This window comes from Lithobates pipiens, unplaced genomic scaffold (genome assembly GCF_037356315.1).
Source record: "Lithobates pipiens isolate NorthernLeopardFrog02 unplaced genomic scaffold, aLitPip1_a1.2 Scaffold_19, whole genome shotgun sequence".
Lineage (NCBI taxonomy): Eukaryota > Metazoa > Chordata > Amphibia > Anura > Ranidae > Lithobates > Lithobates pipiens.
The window spans coordinates 90109251-90130699 of record NW_027507764.1 but is presented as its reverse complement, the minus strand read 5'-3'; the positions used below and the strand labels follow the sequence as shown (position 1 = coordinate 90130699).

The 21449-nt window shown below is 40.2% G+C and overlaps 1 protein-coding gene across 13 annotated transcripts in view; it reads right to left on the bottom strand.

Annotated features, from left to right (window-relative positions):
• The window catches only part of SVIL (supervillin), a 334548-nt gene that overhangs the window by 174929 nt on the left and 138170 nt on the right, over window positions 1–21449 (bottom strand). For all 13 annotated transcript variants that reach the window (XM_077491057.1, XM_077491058.1, XM_077491050.1 and 10 more), the window contains 5 exons: window positions 18852–18915; window positions 12139–12230; window positions 7981–8038; window positions 7766–7896; window positions 5167–5788 (listed from right to left, as the gene is read on the bottom strand). In XM_077491057.1, the coding sequence (XP_077347183.1) occupies window positions 5167–5788; window positions 7766–7896; window positions 7981–7988 (761 nt within the window). In that variant the 5' untranslated portion in view covers window positions 7989–8038; window positions 12139–12230; window positions 18852–18915. The remainder of the gene's footprint in view (window positions 1–5166; window positions 5789–7765; window positions 7897–7980; window positions 8039–12138; window positions 12231–18851; window positions 18916–21449) is intronic.

Below are 21449 nucleotides of genomic sequence, written 5' to 3'. Positions count from 1 at the left end.
ACCAATGCATTTAATTTATATTCACAGTGCAAAGTTACATGCCAGCAGATTTTCCTGGAAGTGCTGCGCCCCTGTGTATCAATGTCCCATAACAGAAAACCATTGGAAACGCTACATTGGTTCATTTTCCCCAGAACAATTCTATTTTTCAGTAAAAGGGACACAATTTCCATTGTAAAACTATTAAAAACAAAACATTTAATATATTGCAGCTTACCAATCAGATGTGGATTGTGTGCATTCATTTTTAGGCTATTTCCCCCCCTCCCCCCCCCTCCGTTTTCACCTGGTAACACACAGACCTCCTGTATTAGGGTGATGACCCCCACTCTGGACAAAGGAGCAACAGAAACACCTTTGGTCAGCAGCATTCGGGAGGGTTAGATGTACCAGCAGATGGAAATACATAAACTGAAGCCGAACTTCAGCTAACACTTTATAAGCTGTCTTTTTCCTTTTTGGATAAAAGATGCAGGAAGGGCTTGCTCTTTTTACAAAAACAGACTCAACTGGCTGGATCACAAAGTGAAAAAAAAAAAAAAAAATAGAAATAAAGCCTAAAAAAAGTAAAGTACTATATTCTTTAGTTGCCTATTGGGATTAGTCCAGCCCGAGACCTACAGGTCAAACATCCATATGAAAATACTATTAACTTGTCTTAAAAAAAAAATTCTTTCCCTTTAGACTCTTTACGGGATTACATGAAGAATAGCGAACAGGAATGACCTGTTGTGGGTTCTGAGGGATATTAGAATGGAGAACACTTTATTGTATTGATTAGTAATTATTAGAACTAGGTCTACCCACCCAACATTCACCACCAAACCTCAAACCAATTGCAGATATTTGTTTTTTCTTTTGCACAGGTGGTAAAAAATATCATGTTCTTGGACAATCAGCAACTGACTTGACATATTACATGTCCATGGGGATTAAACATTGGTGACAGACTTGCCCATGAAGCTAAAATACTGGGGGACGTTCCTGACACTCATTTACAATGAGCAAATTACTTGGATGAGAGGAATGAAACATCTTTAACCACTTAAGCCCCGGACCAATTTGCAGCCAAAGGACCAGGCCCCTTTTTGCGATTCGGCACTGCGTCGCTTTGACAATTGCGCGGTCGTGCGACGTGGCTCAAACAAAATTGGCTTTTTTCCCCAACAAATAGAGCTTTCTTTTGGTGGTATTTGATCACCTCTGCAGTTTTTATTGTTTGCGCTATAAACAAAAATAGAGCGACAATTAAAAAAAAAATTCAATATTTTTTACTTTTTGCTAGAATATCCCCAAAAAATATATATAAAAAAAATGTTTCCTCAGTTTAGGCCAATGCATATTCTTCTAGATATTTTTGGTAAAAAAAAAGCGATTGATTGGTCTGCGCAAAAGTTATAGTGTTTACAAAATAAGGGATAGTTTTATAGCATTTTTATAGATTTTTTTTTTTTTTTTTTTTTTACTAGTAATGGTGGTGATCAGTAATTTTTAAGATATTTTTCACATTGGACATTTTTGACACATTTTTGGGACCATTGTCATTTATACAGCAATCAGTGCTATTTAAATGCCTGTGTAAATGACACTGGCAGTGAAGAGTTATCCACTAGGGGGCAGTGTAGGTGTTATGTATGATGTTATGCGTTTTATTTTTATTGCAGGGGCGTGGCCTGGCATGTGACGTCACTGATAGTCTTTCCCTATATCAGGGAACAGACGATCGGTGACAGCCACAGTAGGAAGCACGGGGAAAGGTTTGTTTACACAGACCTCTCCTCATTCTTCAGCTCTGTGACCCGATCGGGTCCACTGGTTGGGCGGCCACAGAGCTCAGGACCGGGACGGGAGCGCGGCGGCACGCTCCCGACCCACGGCTGGGCACTTTAAGTGCAACATACAGGTACGTGCTTGTGAGCATATATCAAGGGTGGTAGTAACGGCGCACATCTGCTATTAGTTGTACTTATTGCGGGTATTTGCTATTCAATATATTATATATTTGCACAATTCTGTGTAAATGTATGGGAGAATAAAAAATGTGACATAAAGATGTCTACGTGATAAAGTCTTGCGTGAAATTATAAAAATATTCGAATAACCGATAATTAACCAATAAATATCAAGTGACTTATGATATATGAAAAAACACACAACAAATATTCTACAAGTATAAATCGCTGCCAATATGCGCAAGGGTATTATAAAAGCCCTATTACACGTATGAAAATTCTAATGTACTTTAGTGCAAAATATTCATTATAAAGTGCACAGTGCTCATGAAAAAATGCTGGAATGACAATATCTTAGTGAAAAGTGCTGCTAACTATTTTGAAGTGCCATGATATAATTACAGTCTTTATGCATTTATAAAATAGCTAGGTAGAAACATGCGGTAAATAAGTTGATATAAAAAGTTGATATATAAAGTCCAACGCCAGAAAAAGACCATAAACAATAAAGCTCCAATAAAAAGTTCTTCTCAAACAAAGGTGACAGTGTGCTTCAGGATTCCTGGATAGCAACCGGTGTGATTTTCGTGTGAAAAAGACAACAATCTGCACTCACCAGCTCCCCATCCCCTTAAGGGGTTAATGTGCCTTCACAGTGTGAGCCCCTGTGCCGCTATGCTGAGCTGGTCCGGTTAGTTATCCAGTGATAATCCAGGGATTTCCTCATTAAAAGTAAGATGAGGCAAACAACGTGTAATCCAGTATTTTAAAATTTATTGCCTAACCATAACTGGTCTCAAAAATGGCCAGCCCACCCCCCCCCCCCACTTACTACTGACCCCTGAACTGTGTCCCTTTAAGACACGGCCAATATTAAGAATAATTAGAACCACATCCACACTGTTTTCACATCCAGGAGACTTCTAATTTTGCACACAGGCCCACTGCTTTCGAACAACATCCTTGTAGTCAACCTTACCAAGCAGTGCAAGAGGCATCATCTTGCTTTTGCAGTTTGATATAATGGTATCATCATGGGGGAGTGCAAGTAGCTGGTCTTGCCTAGGGTGCACCAAAGTCTAGCACTAGCACTGGCCCTGGTCCCAGGTAATGTGATGGCCTGGCTAAATCATGGTCCAAATCCCAAACCAATACAGAATATGTGGCTTGACTTAAACCGGATTTTTATTCATGATCTCTATGCAATGAAGAAGTTCAGCAAAGAATAGGGAAAAACTGCATTATCCAGATGTTCAAATCTTAAGGAATCTATTTCCAGAGGTGGGGGACTTGAGTCACATGACTTCACTTAAGTCACCTGTTTGAGGACTTGCAACTTGCCTGACTGAATTCAATAAATGACTCGACTTGACTTTGACTATATGACTTGGCACCACCACCAACAGTACCACCACTAACACTACCCCTAACCACCACTAACACACTAACTGCAAGCCGCCGTCTGCCTACCTGATTAGCGTATCATGCAGACGGCGGACACTGTAGTGTTCAAAAGCCACGCCTCCTTGTCTGATAGGCGGAACACTCAATTTCACAGCAGGCTGTGTTCAGCCTATCAAGGATAACCTCTCATCCTCGATTTAGATGTTAAAATACTTTGTTATTAGTTTGAAGTTCAAACTTTGAACTTGGTTATTTTCCCCCTTAGCAAGGACTACATTTTTTCAGGCTTGTTGGCCATTTAATTGCTGAGTGTTCTGCTCCTTGTCTGCAGTTTGGGCATTCAAAGTCTCTTTAATATGCCAAGAAAAAAAAGCACAAAGCAGTTTTGTTAATGTTGAAAATAAAACAAAACCTTTCCTGAACACTGACTTTTAACTAATTTAAAAGGTGGAAATGGGGTAGATCAGTATTTTGACTTGACTTGTGACTTGACCAAAATAAATTACTTGACTTCTAGCAGGGATTCGACTCGACTTGCTCTTCGCCACAGTAACTTGGGACTTGCTTGAGACTTGAAGGTTAAGACTTGAGACTTGCACATGTGTGACTTACAGAATTGAGTGAAATAGGCAGACATGGGAGTAACTGCAGTCAATGCAACATCTAAAATAGGCCGACTTGAAGGGGCTGCATACTATTGTGCACTCAGTTTTGTTTTTCAACACAATTCAAATCCCTTTGCAGAGATCAGTTTTCACTTTGACATCACATAGTTTATTTCTATTCTATTATTCAGATTGCAAACTACAAAATTCCTAGTATTGTGGGACAATAAAAACCGTGAAAAAAAAAAAACTTCAGGAGGGGGTGAATACATTTTATAGTTCTATACCATGCGATTACCCCGACTAGCATCAATGAAGTCTCAGCTGTAGCAGTACCCACACATGGCACTCGCATGGTGAATTTTCCCATGAATGATACGATAGGCCTCTTCTGTAATGTAGGCTCGTACTTCACAATGAGATATGGTCATATATAGGCATCAATGGAGAATTTGTACAAAAATGCCATATATACAGCCTTTTGATATATACAATAAGTAGCACATGTCCACAGCACACACACAGAAAATATCAGTAATTCTAAGATGTGCTTCTATCATACACATCTAATAATGAACCACAAAAAAAGGCCAAAAATATATAATTACATTTTATTGTGTCATAAGAACTCGATCTAGCAGTGATCATGGTTTTATTCTGTAGAGAGAATTACCCCATTTTGATTAAACCAGCTTTCATGGCATATACACAGAGGAAACCAAACTCCAAGGCTGTCAAACAGGCATACCACTGGGCAGGGTCAGAAGCCTTTATACTCTGCTTGGCAGTACGCCACCACCAATTGTCACCATCGGTGACAATTCAGACAGACATACTCCGATAACCCCAAAGTAAAGGTATGTCATTGCACTCCAGAAACCCCACTAAGGAAACCCTTTCCTGAGATTAGCAAAATTCATCTCACACACCCCCCCCCCCCCCAGGCCGCACAGTCTACTCATTACTGGCAAAAGGCAAAATTACTGCCCATGATTTTGATTGGCCTGGGTTTTTTTTCCTTTTCATAAGTGGTGTCGTCACTCAAGAATAAAGGCTAAAAGCAGATATACTGTAGATAAAAAAAAATGTAATGCATTCTTACATTAGTTACAATTGGAGCACATTCAGAGCTTTCTCAACACATCACATAACACTTAAGTAGCAAATCTCAAGTTCTAAACTGTAAATACAGAAATCACACTTACCCTTGCCTTGAATCAGACTGCTGCTGTGTTTCTAGAGAGGAAATGGTTGGAGACGAAGGACGCTTTGGAGAGGTCTGTGAACCCCTTCTAGGAAACTTTGGTGATCTCGGTGTCTCCCCTAGGTGGTTTCCTTGCCTGGACGGAGCTATTGAACTGGGGCCATCTGTCTGTGCGATTCCATGGAACTGGTTGTTGTTTTCTAGGTTCTGCAGTGCATCTCTAGTCATCAAATTCTCATTAATGTCGTGGTGTTTACTGTCCGTGGGACGCACTCTTCTTTCCGGACGGTAAAAATAATCAGAACTGTTATCTTTAGATTCATCATCTTTGAACACTCCAGAACTCTTCTCTGAGGTGTCACTGTCCTTTCTTGTACGTGCATACCTGGACTGATATTCCGAATCTGCTTCAGAGTCAAAGGGAAGTCCGTATTTCTCTGCCAATTGGCGTCTGCGTTCTGCTTTGTACCTAGCTATGCGCTCTGCTTTGGATTCCTGTTCATGTACATCCATACTTGGAATACTGGAGGTCTCAGACAGATTGTCTGCTGGCTGTTGGGGATATCTTAGTCTAGAATGTGCCTCTATAGAAGACTCTGAAACTGCATCATCATTATTGTGACCTTAAAAAAAAACAAAAAATATATATCTTGCTGAAAACCATAGCTTAGAAATTACCATTTAAAAATAGTCTACTTTAGGTAATGGGTCAGATCAACCAAAACAGTTAGTTTAGCTCTTGGTGGATGCTGCAGAATGCAATTACCCACTGGTTTCATTCATATCTTGCAGACTCCAGTGGTAAACTGTCTATGCTTAAACTGGTTGTAAAGTCAAGAGGCTTTTTACCTTAATGCATTCTCTGCATTAAGGTATAAAACCTTCTGTGATCAGTCCCTGCCCCTCTCCCCAAAAACATACCCAAGCCCAATCTTGATCCAGCCCTTCGCCTGAGAGCAGCAGCGCTCTTCTCTTGCTCTCCTCATTGGGCATGGAGGCAACAGCAGGATCCATTGGCTCATGTTGCAATCAATTCCTTAGGGGAGAGTGCGAGGGGGTGGGTCCGAGTCGTGCTGTGTCAATGGGCACACACAGCGAAGCTCAGGTTCGAGCTTGCAGAAGCAAGCGGATTGGAAGGGAGGAGTCAGGAGCACCGGTAGGGGACCCCCAGAAACCATACCCATGCACAGAACCGTTAGAATCACCTTAAAGTGGTTTAAAACACAAATAGTTAATTAGTAACTATGGTTAACATCCCAAAAAAAAGGCACAATTAAGCTCTTCTAAATGAGTTCATGGACAATATCCCCAAACACACCCAGCAGCTGACCTTTTATATGTTTTTGGCAGTTAAATTAGCCATAGCCACTGCTTGGAATTCACCAGTTGTAAATATTGCAATTATGAAGTGTAAGTGGTTAGCATCCTCCAAGATAAAACATAATTTTAGATGGTTTGGGATCTGTGGCTTTGATACTTTACAAGTTCCATCCTCAAATACTAGAATACATTAAGGTAAGAAATGTTAAGGGCTTTATAATCACTAGAAGCAGCCGTAGTTTACATTAGGGAGAATATACAAAACCGCAAGGTAGGAATGACCAGGACCTATGTTATCTCATCTGCTGTCATCCTATATTTTTTGGATAATCTAAAGGAGACTCAAATACATCTGCCAGTTTAGAACCAGTTGGACCACAGAATCTCTAGTCTTAGCCAGAATGCAATGACTCTGGTCTCCTCACCACCACTAAGCTGCATGTGGGGTGCAGTACCATGCTACATATTACTTTCTTTAAGCTGGCATCTAACAGACCCTGCCTTCCATGTAGTCGAAGAGGTATCCAGGGGGAAGAAGGCATCCAATTTCAGACACTGACCAGTTCTAAAACATTTGTTCAAGAGGTATGCAATTACCACAATATTGTACAACTGTAGTTATGTGGTTGGCCTTGACATATAAACAGACATCTATGGAGGTTGCTGTGAGATGCACGGTGCATGACCTGCAGTTTTGGGGAATCAAGTATATGTTACTATAAACTGTGTGAGTTTACAGACATTAAAACCAGTGGCTGGGGCAAAGGAGCATTGAGACGTTTGGAGCAATCAAGGGGAGAAAGAATGGGCATATAACTGGTAAAGGGAAACGTGCAGGGCAAAGCTACAATAGGTAGAAAATTTGAAAAAAAAAAAAAAAAAAAAGGGGGGGTTTCGGCGGTCTGGCTTTTAATACAGTTCAATACAAAAAAGCCAGTGACTGAACTACAAACATAGGAGCACCGATTTTAAAAGCTGCTAAAGTTAGCAAATTGGTATTCAATAAAAAGGTTTTCTAACTGCAAGGAAATGGGAAAGATTTCCACTGGTGGTTTAATACCAAACATCAGGGATTACCACATCCGGAACCATGGCTAGTAAGTGGTTTATGTCAGGGTAATGGCTACCGGTTTCCAAGGTTCAGCAAGGACAGCATGAAAAATGTGAAGCAGCGCTGGTCTCCACCAGTTTATAAGCAGCAGAGCCTGATAGAGAGGCTTGCACCTTCCTAGGCAAAGTGGAGTATCTCCTAAAGTTAGACCTGCTTTGCAGTTTCATACCTATGAGTGGACTATAGGCATCTGTTGCTCTCATGTATCTCGGTGTGTCTTCCTCTAACAGTCTGTTTTGCAACATTATTGGCGGTGCTTCATTTTCAATGCCTTCCAAGCGCCTCGCAATTCTTTCCTTTCTGTAAAAGAAAACAATGTTCTGGATTCCTGGAAACTCTCCAATGACACACATAGGACGAGTCAAGGCCAGGGGCAGAGCTTACCTCTTCATTTCTGTGAAGACTTTTCTGCTGGGTTCAAACAGTTTTCTTAACTCTGACACTAAAGTAACAGAGGAGCTTTGTGAGGAGCAGTAAAGCAGTAAACTACATAAACATATACATCTGTGCACACAAAGTATTTAAATGATAGATATAGAATCCCTCTAGCTCATGTAGTCACATGAAAAAGTGTAAGCATGTGTAAAAGAGTGTGTGCGTAAAAGTGCACGTGTGTAAAAGTGTCCGTAAAAGTGCGTGTGTAAAAGCATGTGTAAAAGCGTGTGCGTGCGTGTGTGTTCTAATGGGGTTGGTTTTAAGGTGTAATGTCAAGAGAATACGTTTTCTTTGTTCTTTCTGTATAGTAAAACCATTGTCAATATACAGAAAGTGCGCAAAGATCTCCCAAACGAAGCCCCAGATAGCTGTAACCAGATAGAGGCTCAAATCCTTCTCAACTATTCAAAATCAAAAAAAAGGAACACATGTTTAGATCAAATAGACAGTACTGAATTAGTTATCTGTCATATTGCTGTACTGCAATCTAGCAGAGCCAGAGAGGTCGCTGGTCTCTAGGGCCGCAACAATTATTTTCATAATAGATTAGTTGGCCATTTATTAATTTTGATTAATCGGATAACCTTAAAAAAATGCGTGGCGCACAATTTAGTTAATATGTCAAGTAAAAAAAAAAAAGGCAATTTATTCTTAAATATCTATATGCAGTGGTAAATATAAATATAACTATATGGTTTTAAGAAAAAAAAATAAAAAAGTAAAGCCTGTTTTGAAATTACATTAATTTTAAAACTGAATGTTAAAAGTGAAATTTTCAAGCAACATGCTTTCATTCAGCGAATGTACAAAGATTTTTTGTATGAATAGTCTCGTCTGACATGGATGTGTATGGCCAGCATAAGGCTCGGTTCACATCTATGCAGTTTTCTTTTGATACATTTCTGCTGTGTATATTTGCACGGGTGATTTTTCTGCGATTTGCTTTTTTTATGCCTTTTTTGGGCAATTTGTTGTTGGGCAGATTAAATGAAAATCACGGTCCCTGACCCTTTCCAAAGGATACGCAGCGGCTGAAAAAAAAAAAAAAAAAAAGCATAGATGTGCACGTGCCCCATACGAAACAATGTTAAATCGAACTGTAGGACATTTCTGCAAAAAGCACCAAAAACTACAGAGGTGGGAACCAGGCCTAAGAGTTTAGTAGTAGCATGCTTTTTTGTATCTGTCATCATGGGTGACAGGTGGCAGGTTAAAAAAAAAAAAAAATACATTTTTATAGCAAAGAACAGCGCAGCGATCGGTGGTGCGGTGTCAGTCACATTTTCACACATTTTTGGGGCCATTGGCATAATACAGCAATGCTAAAAAATTGCATTGATTACTGTAAAAATGTCACTGGCAGTGAAGTGCGTCCTAGGGAGTGAATCTAACTGTGGGGGGGGGGGCTGTGTGACACATCATTGATCTCTGCTCCTGATTACAGGGATCGCTGATCAGTGACAGTGTCATTAGGCAGAACGTCGATCTAATGTAAACAAGCATCTCCCCGTTCTTCACCACCATGAGACGATCGCGGGTATGCCCGCGGACATAGAGTCCGCAGGACCCGCAATCATAGTCATGGAGCTCCCGACAGGCACGCTCACGTAAGCCGTCTCTTAAAGGGTAACGCACATGTACATTAATCTGCCTGTACGTGCCCTTCTGCCACAGTATATCTGCATGAGGCAGTCGGGAAGCGGTTAAAGCGATTATTTTTTTTTTTTTTTTTTTTTTTAAAACGTGTTATACTTACCTGCTCTGTGTAATAGTTTTGCACAGAGCAGCCCCGATTATCCTCTCCTGGGGTCCCCCATCGGCACTTTAGGCCCCTCCTGCCTTCAGAGTGCCCCAACAGCAAGCTGCAAAGTATAGTATAGAGAGAGCCCCCTATAGCAAGGTACAAAAAAAAAAAAAAAAAAACACACAAGACACCTTCTGCCTTTAGAACCACTCACTTTCTGACCAGGACTACATGTCCCATGATGCGCTGCTCCTCACACATTCACAAGTTCTCAGGAACTTACTGACATGTATGGATGTAGTACTGAGATGTATGTGTCCTGCACTGTATTTATTGATATGTAAACAAATAATGCATTCTGTATGCAGGACAACTAATCGGCTGACCGATTGATTATGAAAATGGTTATCAGCTATTTTCATAGTTAGTTGTTTTGTCCCTACTGGTCGCTAGTAGAGCAAGAGAGGTCACTGGTCTCTAGCAAAATAGGCAACCAGCGTTCTCAGCGATGCCATTGGTCTCTTGTAAATGAACAGCCTGTGTACTTTGGTATGTTGCAGATCTCAGCTGAATGGACAGGTCATGTTCTCAGAGACATGGCTAATCTCTAGTGAATTGATATGGTGTGGTCTCAGATGTCTTATCTCCAGTGAGTAGATGTGTGTTCTTAGTGACTTGACTGATCACATAAAAATAGCCGGGGTTCTCAGTAATGTGTCTGATCTCTAGCAAATAAATAGGCTGTTTTTTCAGTGCTGTGTCTGGTCTCCTCTAAATGGATAGGTTGTCTTCTCAGTGCTGTCTGGTCTCCAGTAAATGAATAGCCCATGTTCCCAATGTCACAGCTAATCTGTAGGGAAGGAATAGGCTGTGTTCTCAATTCACTGATCTGTAGAAAATGCATAGGGTGTTTTCAGTAGTGATTGGCTGCATTGTCTAGTAGTAGTTCATTGCATCAATTGGACCTGTTCTGTAACCTTAAAGACATTTTGTAGCTTGTCAAAACCACCTGTTCAGTTCTAATTAACGTCAGGAAAATACTGCAGCATTTATATCCAAAACAGGTAGGCTCCTTGATCCAATTACCATGGAAAGGCAGATGTTATTGTCCACGTACAGGATGGAAGGAAAACTGTGGAACCACCCTATTCTAGTTACATAATCCACATCTTTGGTGTATAGAAAACTTCATGTTAACCCTTCAATTTGCACAGCAGGTGCGAACGGTTGTCAAAACACTGGGGTAGCTTGATCTAGTTGGCATCTTTCACATCTCTTGTAGACCAGTTGTCCTCTGTCCATAAAGTAGACCTTGTTCTTCAAAAATTCTTCTTGTTCTTCGAAATTTACCATCCTTTGCTGGGGCATTAGTTTGTTGAGAGGAGGCTTGGACAAGCTGCAAATTGCCTTCAACGTTCTAGACCAAGTTCAGTTGAAAATCGACCAACTACATCTTGTCCTGGATAAATGAAAACCTTCAACGACATAGGCTGCATTCTTAGTGACATGGCTGATGTGTAGCAAATGAATAGGCCATGTTCCCAGTGGCATAGTCAATCAATAGTAAATGGACAGGCTGTGTTATTAAAAATGTTGGCCGGTAGTAAATGGATAGGCTGAATTCTACATATTGTAGCTCCACTTTTAGGTAAATGAATGACTGACAATTACGTCAGAGGCAGCAATATGGCTGCAATAGATCAGGGGTAAGTGGAAGTAGTGTTCAATATCTCAGAGATATAGCCATCTCAGCAAAATACACAGATTATTACATAACCAAAGCCATAATTAGTAAATATGATGGAAAGATTTGAGAATGTTGAGTGATTTACTGTCTGCAATGGATACTGGTAAAAGTACACAAAACAATATTGTATACATTTCTTCAAGATCTTGTAAGATATTTTAAAACACTGTAAGATAGTATTCAGCACACCAAAAAGTATATTTTAGGTTGTCAGGTCTGCCAGGAGATGTGAAACATGATGATAAATATACGTCACATCATTAATTTGGCACAGCTGATCAGACTTTTATACAGCCTCCAGGAAGTAAACTATCGGTAACTGCTGGGATCGGAGTCGTTTCCCAGTTTCCATATCTCAGAGTTTCCATGACATATGTCACTACTGAAATATTAACCTACTGCCTCAGCACTGGGCGCCAACTGCAACACGTTCACAATAATGCAAGTGCTCCCCAGCCAGCCATAAGAATTTAGAAAGGGCTGTAGTTTTATGAAATGTAACTGAGTTGGTAAATCATACATGTGACACGTCTGCTGTGGAGGAGTCCAAGCCACGGCTTGCCCCTCCCTCAAGCTGCCGGACCCTAAAAATCATACACAATATATCACTTCTTACCTTTAGGAAGGACGGAAAGTATTTGAGCATCAATATCCTTGGAACGGTTCCCAAAATCACCGGAAGTTCCAGTGGAAAAGCTCTTCTGAAGGCTAATTTAAAAAGAAAAAAAAATTGTTTTATATATATATATATATATATATATATATATATATATATATATATATATATATATATATATAATAAAAATAATATATATATATATATATATATATATATATATATATATATATATATATACACACACACACATATACATATACACACATATACACACACACACATAGCAATAAGAAAGTAATCTAAGAAAATACATAAATTGCCCGTTCCCATGCTGAACACCCATTTTTGTAGTTACACAGGTATTTTCACAGTTTTTTTTTTTACCTCCAAAATCTTTTTTATTAAAATATAGCACATACAAAAATAAAGAAATATCAAAACATTGACAAATGTGTGGTACATATTTTCTTAATACAGTTATAGAGCGTCACCTTCAAAGGATACATGTACACGTAAGTGAACTATATCGTACTTGATACCATTATAGGCAATTCTAGACATTAACTTGTTGTGCCGCTTGGGGTCCCTCTCCATCCTTCTCCTCCCTTCCTTCTGTAATTTCCCAGGATATATTAAGGGACCTACCCAGGGCCTATTTCACTATAAAGCATCACTCCATTCATCATCCTCTATGGGACCCATCTCTCCTTCCCACCTGGTCTTCAATGCAAAGGCCACCACGGTCAAAGAGAGAGTATGACATAGAATTGCGAGACTAGTATTTTGGGGTCAGGGTTTTTGATGGCTTCCATCAAGGGGTTGCTACCCAAGGAGAGGTCATCTAGAGGAAATTGTGCATGAAAGGTGTGGCGGAGCTGTAGGTATCGAAAGTACTGACTACTGGGCAGTGTAAACTCTGATTGTAGGCTATGGAAGGACTTTCGTTTTCCATTAGTAGCAATATGGGATAAGTAGAAAATGCCCCATTTGCACCACATTTCACTATCGGAGATATGTTTGAAGTTCAGGAAGGGTCCTATTATACCATAGGGGAGTGTAGTCGTTTAGGGGTGGGAGTTGTAGTTTTTTAGAAGCCATAGTCCACATTTTCCTGAATTGGTAAATAAGTGTCCCACGGTCTACTGTTCTACCCCCACCTTCTGTTTCCCCAACGATCGCCATCATGGAGTCTTGAGTTGGTCTGGTCCATTTTGGGCAAAAGAAATATAGGAATCTATCTTTATCGGTCTTGTCTATATGAAAGATTTGTGATAGCTGAGCTGCAAAGCAATATGTGTTGAAATCAGGGAAAGCCATTCCTGCTAAAATCAGTGAGATGTTTGAGTTTGTGCCATGGGAGCTTATGTCTGGTGTTAGGTATTTTACATTTGTAGGGGAATTCCTACATATAGCAGCCTGCTTTGAAACAATACCAAAGTTCCTGAGATAGAAACAAAAGCTAAATAAAACTAATGTAACCACCACTATCACTTCTCCAGGTGAGTAGTCGCTAATGATCTCTACAACTACTCAAGTTAGGTGCCAGCCCAGCTTGTGTGCTGCACAATGGAAGACATGGAAGATTCAGAGTTGCACTCCAACAATCCACTTTATTCGATATAAAGATTAAAACCAAATGACAGTTGGAACAAATACAGTGGGGGACAAGCAGGTATACATGTTTGGCACTGGAGTCAGCGCTTAATCATGATCGTATAATGGGTCAGCCGCTGGGCTCATCTTTGTCTTCCAATGTAGCCACCGCATAAAAAAAAAAAAAAAAAAAAACCTGGTAAGCTGCAATGTATTCATTTGTTTTAGGGTATAAAACCGCTTTGACACAGGGGGTAAAGCTAGGTACACATAGGAAATATTTTTTTTTGTTTAATCCAGTGGGCTGAATGAAAAAAAAAAAAAAGCCGAGAGGTTCTCATACTAAGCAAGGTTAATACAGCAATCTCCCCCCACTATTGTGTTCTGAGGGGATTGTGAGATCAGCTTCTGTTGGGCATGCTGATATCCACATGGGCTGAATGTCAGATGGTTTCTGTTGAACCAGCTGATAATCAGCCCATGTGTAGCAGCCTTAAAGTGGGAGTAAACTCATCTCCGACTTTTACCTATAGGCAGGGCTCGACAAAACCCGGGCGCCAGGTCGCATTGGCGACTAGAATTAGCAACTGGCGCCTGGGGCAGCACAGCTGGGGGTATCCTGTCTCCGTGGACCCCCCCCCCCCCCCCAGCGTGATTGCGTCGGGCCGCGCCGCCGGCGGCCGGTAATTGAGCCCCCGGCTTTGAGGCCTTCTGTGATGCTATTCCCTTCTGTGATCCTATTCCTTCTGGAATCTGGTGCCCTCTTGTGGTGGCCGTTGGAATTACAACCATTAATGCCAATGGATCTCCTTCCATTTACTTAGAACACCTAAACATTACATATACATATATATATATATATATATATATATATATATATATATATATATATATATATATATATATATATATATATATACACATATATACATATATATATATATATATATATACACATATATATATACACACATACACATACATATACACACACACACACACATACACTTTTTTTTTTCTTTTTTATTCTAACACCCTAGAGCAGTGATGGCGAACCTGGGCACCCCAGATGTTTTGGAACCACATTTCCCATGATTCTCATCCACTCTGCAGTGTAGTGGAGCATCATGGGAAATGTAGTTCCAAAACATCTGGGGTGCCAAGGTTCGCCATCGCTGCCCTAGAGAGTAAAATGGTGGTCGTTGCAATAATGTCTGTCACACCATATTTGCACAGCGTACTTACAAGCGCACTTTTTTTGGGGAAAAAATAATTTATTTAATAAAAAAAAAATAAGACAACAGTAAAGTTAGCCCAAATTTTTTTTTATATTGTGAAAGATAATGTTACGCCGAGTAAATTGATACCCAACATGTCATGCTTCAAAATTGCGCCCGCAATGGCGTCAAACTTTTACCCTTTAAAATCTCCATAGGCGACGTTTAAAAAATTCTACAGGTTGCACGTTTTGAGTTACAGAGAAGGTCTAGGGCTAGAATTATTGCTCTTACTCTACCAATCGCAGCTATACCTCACATGTGGTTTGAACATTGCTTTCATATATGCGTTCGCTTCTGCACGCAAGCTTGGAGGGACAGGGCGCATTTAAAAAATAATTTTTTTTCTTATTTTAACTTTTATTTTTATTTTTTTTCACTGTTCTTTTAAAAAAAAAAAAAAAAAGTGTGTCACTTTTATTCCTATTACAAGGAATGTAAAAATCCCTTGTAATAGAAAAAAGCATGACAGGTCCTCTTATATATGAGATATGGGGTCAGAGAGACCTCACATCTCATATTTACACTAAAATGCAATTTAAAAAAAATCGTCATTTGAAAAAAATAAAACAAATAAAATGTCCCTCTAAGAGCTATGAGCAATGACTTGGAGACAGGTGGGGGGGGGGGCTGGAGGCGCTATCTTCCCCTCACTCGTCTCCATGTCAGGCCAGGGACAGGTCCAGATCGCCGTCACGGACCCGGCTCCTAACTTTTTTAGCTGGCTCCTAGATTCCAAGCAAATTTGTCAACCCCTGCCTATAGGTAAGCCTATAGTAAATATCTTCTAAACAGGCCCCCCTTTTCCTTCCCTCTTTCACCCCTTATCTACTGGCATTTTAGTTTACCCCTTAATTAGTCCCTTGTTCTTATATTTTTCTGTCTATATATAATTTGACGGAGTGCCCCTTTAGGTGTATTTTGGCCCATGAGGTCTCGGAAAGTCAGTCTACACCTCAGCCTCTGCTTCACTTCAATCCCAAACCCCCCCCCCCCCCCCCACCCCCCGCTTTTTTTTATTTTTTTACTGCTGGGTTACTTTTAGAGTTTCCCTGCAATTCTTCATGTCATCTTCTTAATGTTTCCCCCAAGGTCTTTCATGCACATTAAGTGCTTCCAAGGAAAGTTAAATGGAGCTCCCCAGCCATCCTACAGCCCAGAAATCAAGCTTTCAGGAAATAAAGGGAACGTCTCCAGGTCCCCTCACTGCAGCTGAAGGGAAATCTTCGTGTCCTGGCATGCAGCGCGCTCAGAATCTTGCACAGATAAGTGATTTAAGGCCAATGAGAGGTGGAGGAATGTGCGTTGGAAGAGGATGAAACCCGATCAAATGCCCTTTTGCTCAGAAAAGGAAATGGCTTTGGCTTGCCCTCTCAGTGCTCTCAGGATAATGTGACCACACACATTTCGCATGGGCTTCGATTTGCTTACTCATCAAATGAAGGGCGGATGCTCAAAAAGTGCTCAGTGAATGAACATGAAAAACCACAAACACAGAAAAAACACCATTTGTCATAATGTCATGTAACTCATTACAAGATGAAACTATTTAGGGGAAAACTGATGGGAATATCCCCAGCAACACTTCTGCAATTTATAGTTAATGTCTGCAAAAGATTATAAAAAACATATGGTGGAACATTTTCACCTTCTAAACTCAGATTACATAAATAACCTGCAACACAGAACCTGCAAAGTGCAAAAACCCATATATAACCAGATTTTGGATGACTACTGCCAGTAGACAGATAATGGTCATTGTAGTTGCTGAGGATTACTGTGCTTGTGCAGTGGTGTTCCAGAGGCCCTTATCAAAGGAAGTTGACAAGTTACAGCCCATGTAGAGTATTGAGCCTAATAGAACCCACCAAAGGTCATGCAATGGTCAGAAGGGGAAAAAAAAAAAAAAAAGAGGCCAACCCAACATTTCATATTACCAATTTGTGCCTGCTGTACCATGTACTTGTATGAGAAAGCCCTAGTGTTTCTACCAGTCCCTCTGCTTTCCTATTAAAAACTGACCACACTAGGCATAAGGGCACAGAATAGTCCGCTCTCTAGCTGTGCTGAGAACTCTGTCTGCTCTCCTCCATTGATCAGACTGGAGCTGATAAACAACCCCCTGCATGTCCATTCAACTCAGGAGATCAGTGTGATGGGGCTGCCTCTCCAGCTCTCTAAACTCCTTATGCAGCTGAGAACACAGATTAGGTTTATACTGCACATACACATACATAATATACATAATATACATAATATACATAATATATATATATATATATATATATATATATATATATATATATATATATATATATATATATATATATATATATATATATATATACACACACACATATACATACATAAACATTTTTTCCATCCACCACATTACTTTGATATTGACCAGTTTAGGCTTTTAACAGTTTATTTCTATAGTGCCAGTAAGCAAAAACTTTAGGCATTTTTGGAATTGCCCAGTCTGAATTTTTAAGAAATTCTCATGGACTCCTGTACAGAAATTGTCAAGAGGGGCAGCACCACACCACATGTAAAATGTCTCTATGGCCACATCTCCAAGTCTCCGGTACTGTGGGATATATGGAATGTAGCAGGATTCAATAACAATGAGTAACTATTTTATGCCCCGATTCCTGGTATCTGTTGCATATGGAGGATCCAAAAAGGACACAGCGAGACTCTTTGTAGAAGCTTTTGGTGACAGAGTGATCCCCAAATCTTGGTCCCAAGGGTCCAAAAAGTATAGTGAAGATTAGACCTTGCCATAAGGATCCATTTGTATGTCAGTGATTTATCGGACCCTCAGCCTGACATTCCTGTTTGAATGGTGTCAGAGGTACATTTATGACAGAGGGAATGATTCTTGGGGATACATTCAATTGAAAACTAAATTAGAAACAAAAAAATAAAATAAATGGCTACAGGCACTGGTAACTGCAGTCCCCATAAGCCCTGAAATGCACAGGAGGTTGGTTTGCATCTTCTGAATAGAATTCTAGGCGTCATACATTTAAATGTTTCACACGTTCCTCTACAAAAGTTTAATATAAGAAATATGGGAAGTTGCAAACTCCTAAAGACACTAGTTCCCTGGCTATCAACCTTTCGAAAACACTGATACAGAACAAAATATTCAGATCAAGAATTAAGATTTTCTTCTAACTTGATTTGCTGGATGCCAAAGTATCGAAAAAAGGAACTTTAGTCAGAAAATGAACTGCTAGATCACTTCAGGCTGGCCCCTTTTGCAGGTATAGCTAGGTAAAACAAAAAAGAAGTGCCTATACAGTTTAAAATCCAGTAATACACTGCCTCACCCTGCTCTGCACATGACCAGTTGCTCTCTATTTTTAGCAACTGTCGATCTGACAGCCTTAAAATGGAATTAAACCCCATCATTTATAGCCAAGAAAGCTGCTTCTGTTTGATCTGCAACCACCATGGCGCTGCACGTGTAATCCGTTATGACACCAGCCATTTGATAAAAGTTGATGCAGGGATACACCCTAGGCTTTTTGATGACTTTTTTTTTTGGGGGGGGGGGGGGGGGTCTTCTACGTCCAAGGTCCAGAACTGGTCTGGAAGTCAGCAACTTCCTGAAGGCAGCAAGCAATTGCAGTCTCCATATCTGTGCAGTGTGTTAGAATTGGAGCTATGGTGATACAAGCCCTCAGCCTAATCACCCAGCTGCTGGAACCCATGCTAGTTAACACAATGGCAAGAATAACTACAGATGGCATTCCAGCTTTGCACTGAAGTAAACCATATTTCTATGCAGTATATGTAGATACAGACATGGAAGTGCCCCTTTAGAAGTACCTGGGTGTTCTCCTTTGGTGAAGTCTCGAAGTTCTGTGATAAAACGGTCCTTCTCGGTTAAAACCTGAAATAGAAGTGTGACAAAATCGATAATTTACCAGAGTGTACTAAAATCAGGGAAAAATAAAAAAAGGTTTCTTTTACAATAAAATACACAAGTATATAAAGAACTCCACCAGGCCATGTTCCCATTTTTATTGACCATGTAACTCAATGCAACAACTTTTCCTGACATCTCAAAGATTAGGCACTTTGGCCTTACAACAGGGCCCTTCTGCACTACCCACCACAATCCTGTTAACCAGCAGGCCTTGTTCCATGGCTACACACATACCTTTTTCAGAGGCCAGCTTCAAATGGGCTTCAGCTTGCATAAGAGCAGAGTGAACAGAAAGCATGTGAAACAAACAGCACGCTTTTGCAAAGCTTGAGTCCCGGTTCACACTTGTGCGATGCGGGAACACTGAGAATCCACTGTGGATTCCCATGCGATCCAATTCTGGTGTGGACCAAAAAAATGTCCTGTGCAAGTTCAGTTCAAATACGATGCAAATTTAGCTATGCTATCAGTATGGCTGGACCCGCATCGCACATCACATTTGATTTGAATCACATCCGATCTTGCAGAGTGCATTGTGAACCGGTACTTAGGAAAGCTACAAGCATGCCTTCTCAGAGCTTCGAAAGCCCCCTTCAGCTGGAAATATTATACACAGATCTTAATAGGAGTGCTGATGGTCACTTTAACCACTTGCCTACCGGGCCAATTCAGGCACTTCTCTCATATGTAAAAACCTTTTTTGCTAGAAAATTACTTAGAACCCCCAATCAGTTTTTATTTTCAGCAGAGGCCTTAGAGAATAAAATTGTAGTGGCTGCAATTTATGTCGCACTGTTTTTTGCAGGGATTTTGCCATTTTTGGGGGGAAATAAAATAAATAGAAAGCCTTATATATTAAAAAAAAATTGTTAAAATTGAAAGATGCTATGTGGAATAAACAGATACCCAACATGCCATGCTTTAAAATTGCACACACTTGTAAAATAGAACCAAACTGAGGTACTTAATCTCCATAGACATTTTGAAAAGGTCTAAAGGTTACAGAGGGATCTAGTGCTATAATTATTGCCCTCACCGATGTTTGTGATGATACCTCACATATGTGGTTTGAACACTGTTTACATATATGGGTGTGCCTTTTTTATTCCTTTTTATTATTACACCGTCCCTTTAAAAAAAGTGTTAACTTTTATTGTGATCGTAAGTAATGTAAACATCCCTTGCAACACAGCATGACAGGTCATTTTTATGTAGAGATCTGGGGTCTATAAGAAAAGGAGGGGGTGGCACCCCTCCTGCCCCTTCTAAAAGTGATCCAGTGGCAAATTTGCCACTCACACCACTCACATTTTGTAGAGAATCGATTGCTGAAAAGAAATACCATATTTCTGCAGCCATGACCCCAGAATTCCACTAGTTTACCAGGACATAATTTGTCTATGGCCAGGTCGGCAAATGGTTAAACAAGATGCTATCAGGCTTTCAACAAGCTTCAAATGGTGCTAAAGCCTGCGAGTAGCTTGTTTAAAGTGACAATCAGCATTTCCATTAGGATCTGTGTTCAACATTTACAAACTGGAGCTGAATAGTACAAAGTTTGCTGAAAGGTCTGCATATGCTTTGTAAAATCTTGCTGCTCAAATTGCTCCTATACAAGCTGAATCCTGTGTGAAATAGGCTTAAAAGTCTTCTGGCCAGTTCAGTCACCTCGTGGATCCTTCCTCTTCTCCTCCAGTGGAGAGAGGGTAGTCCTAACTTTTGCACTAAGCACCCCTCACGCAACAACCTGTAAGTACTGTTCAGTGCAGGAGTACACCAAGTCCATGCTGTGTGATCATCCTGCCACAGTATAGAGGTCCATGGAAACCTGGGCTCAGGAGAAGTGGATTGAATGATATGGTCATTATTTAACCCAGAAGATCGGGGGTATTGAGTGGTAAGGACTTACTGTAGTTTACAGATCAGGATTGTAGGTTAGTATTTTTTTTACTGGACAGCAGCCAACACGTTACTGTATGAATATTACCACTAATTTTACTGCATATTTCTGTCACCAATAAAAGAACTTGCAAGCTAACATTGCACTGTAAAATCACTAATAAAAATAAAGAGATGATGGTCCTGCTGAAATCATGACCTATATTTGAAGATGATATAAACAATGCACTGGGATGCTTCTTTATATTTGTAGAACAGGTACCAGGGTACTAAGAATGGCGTCACTGGGAGAGAATGCTGGCTTTGGAAGCCAAGAGATGACAGAGCAATGACAGCAAACCAAGGCTGGAGTCTACACTCCATTAGGACAGGCTCACGGGACACAGATCATTTCTGTGCTATGATGGAAGGCAAATTCTTAGTAACCATATTAAAACTGTTCTCAGCATGGACATTTAACCTCCAAGCCAAGACTTCGGATAAAATAATTGTTTCCAAAATGAGGCAATCTGGAATTTATCGAGTCACTCAAACAGGCAATTTAAAACCACATTCTTGTATATTTAAAACGTACACTCCAGTCACACTGGGAAATGAAG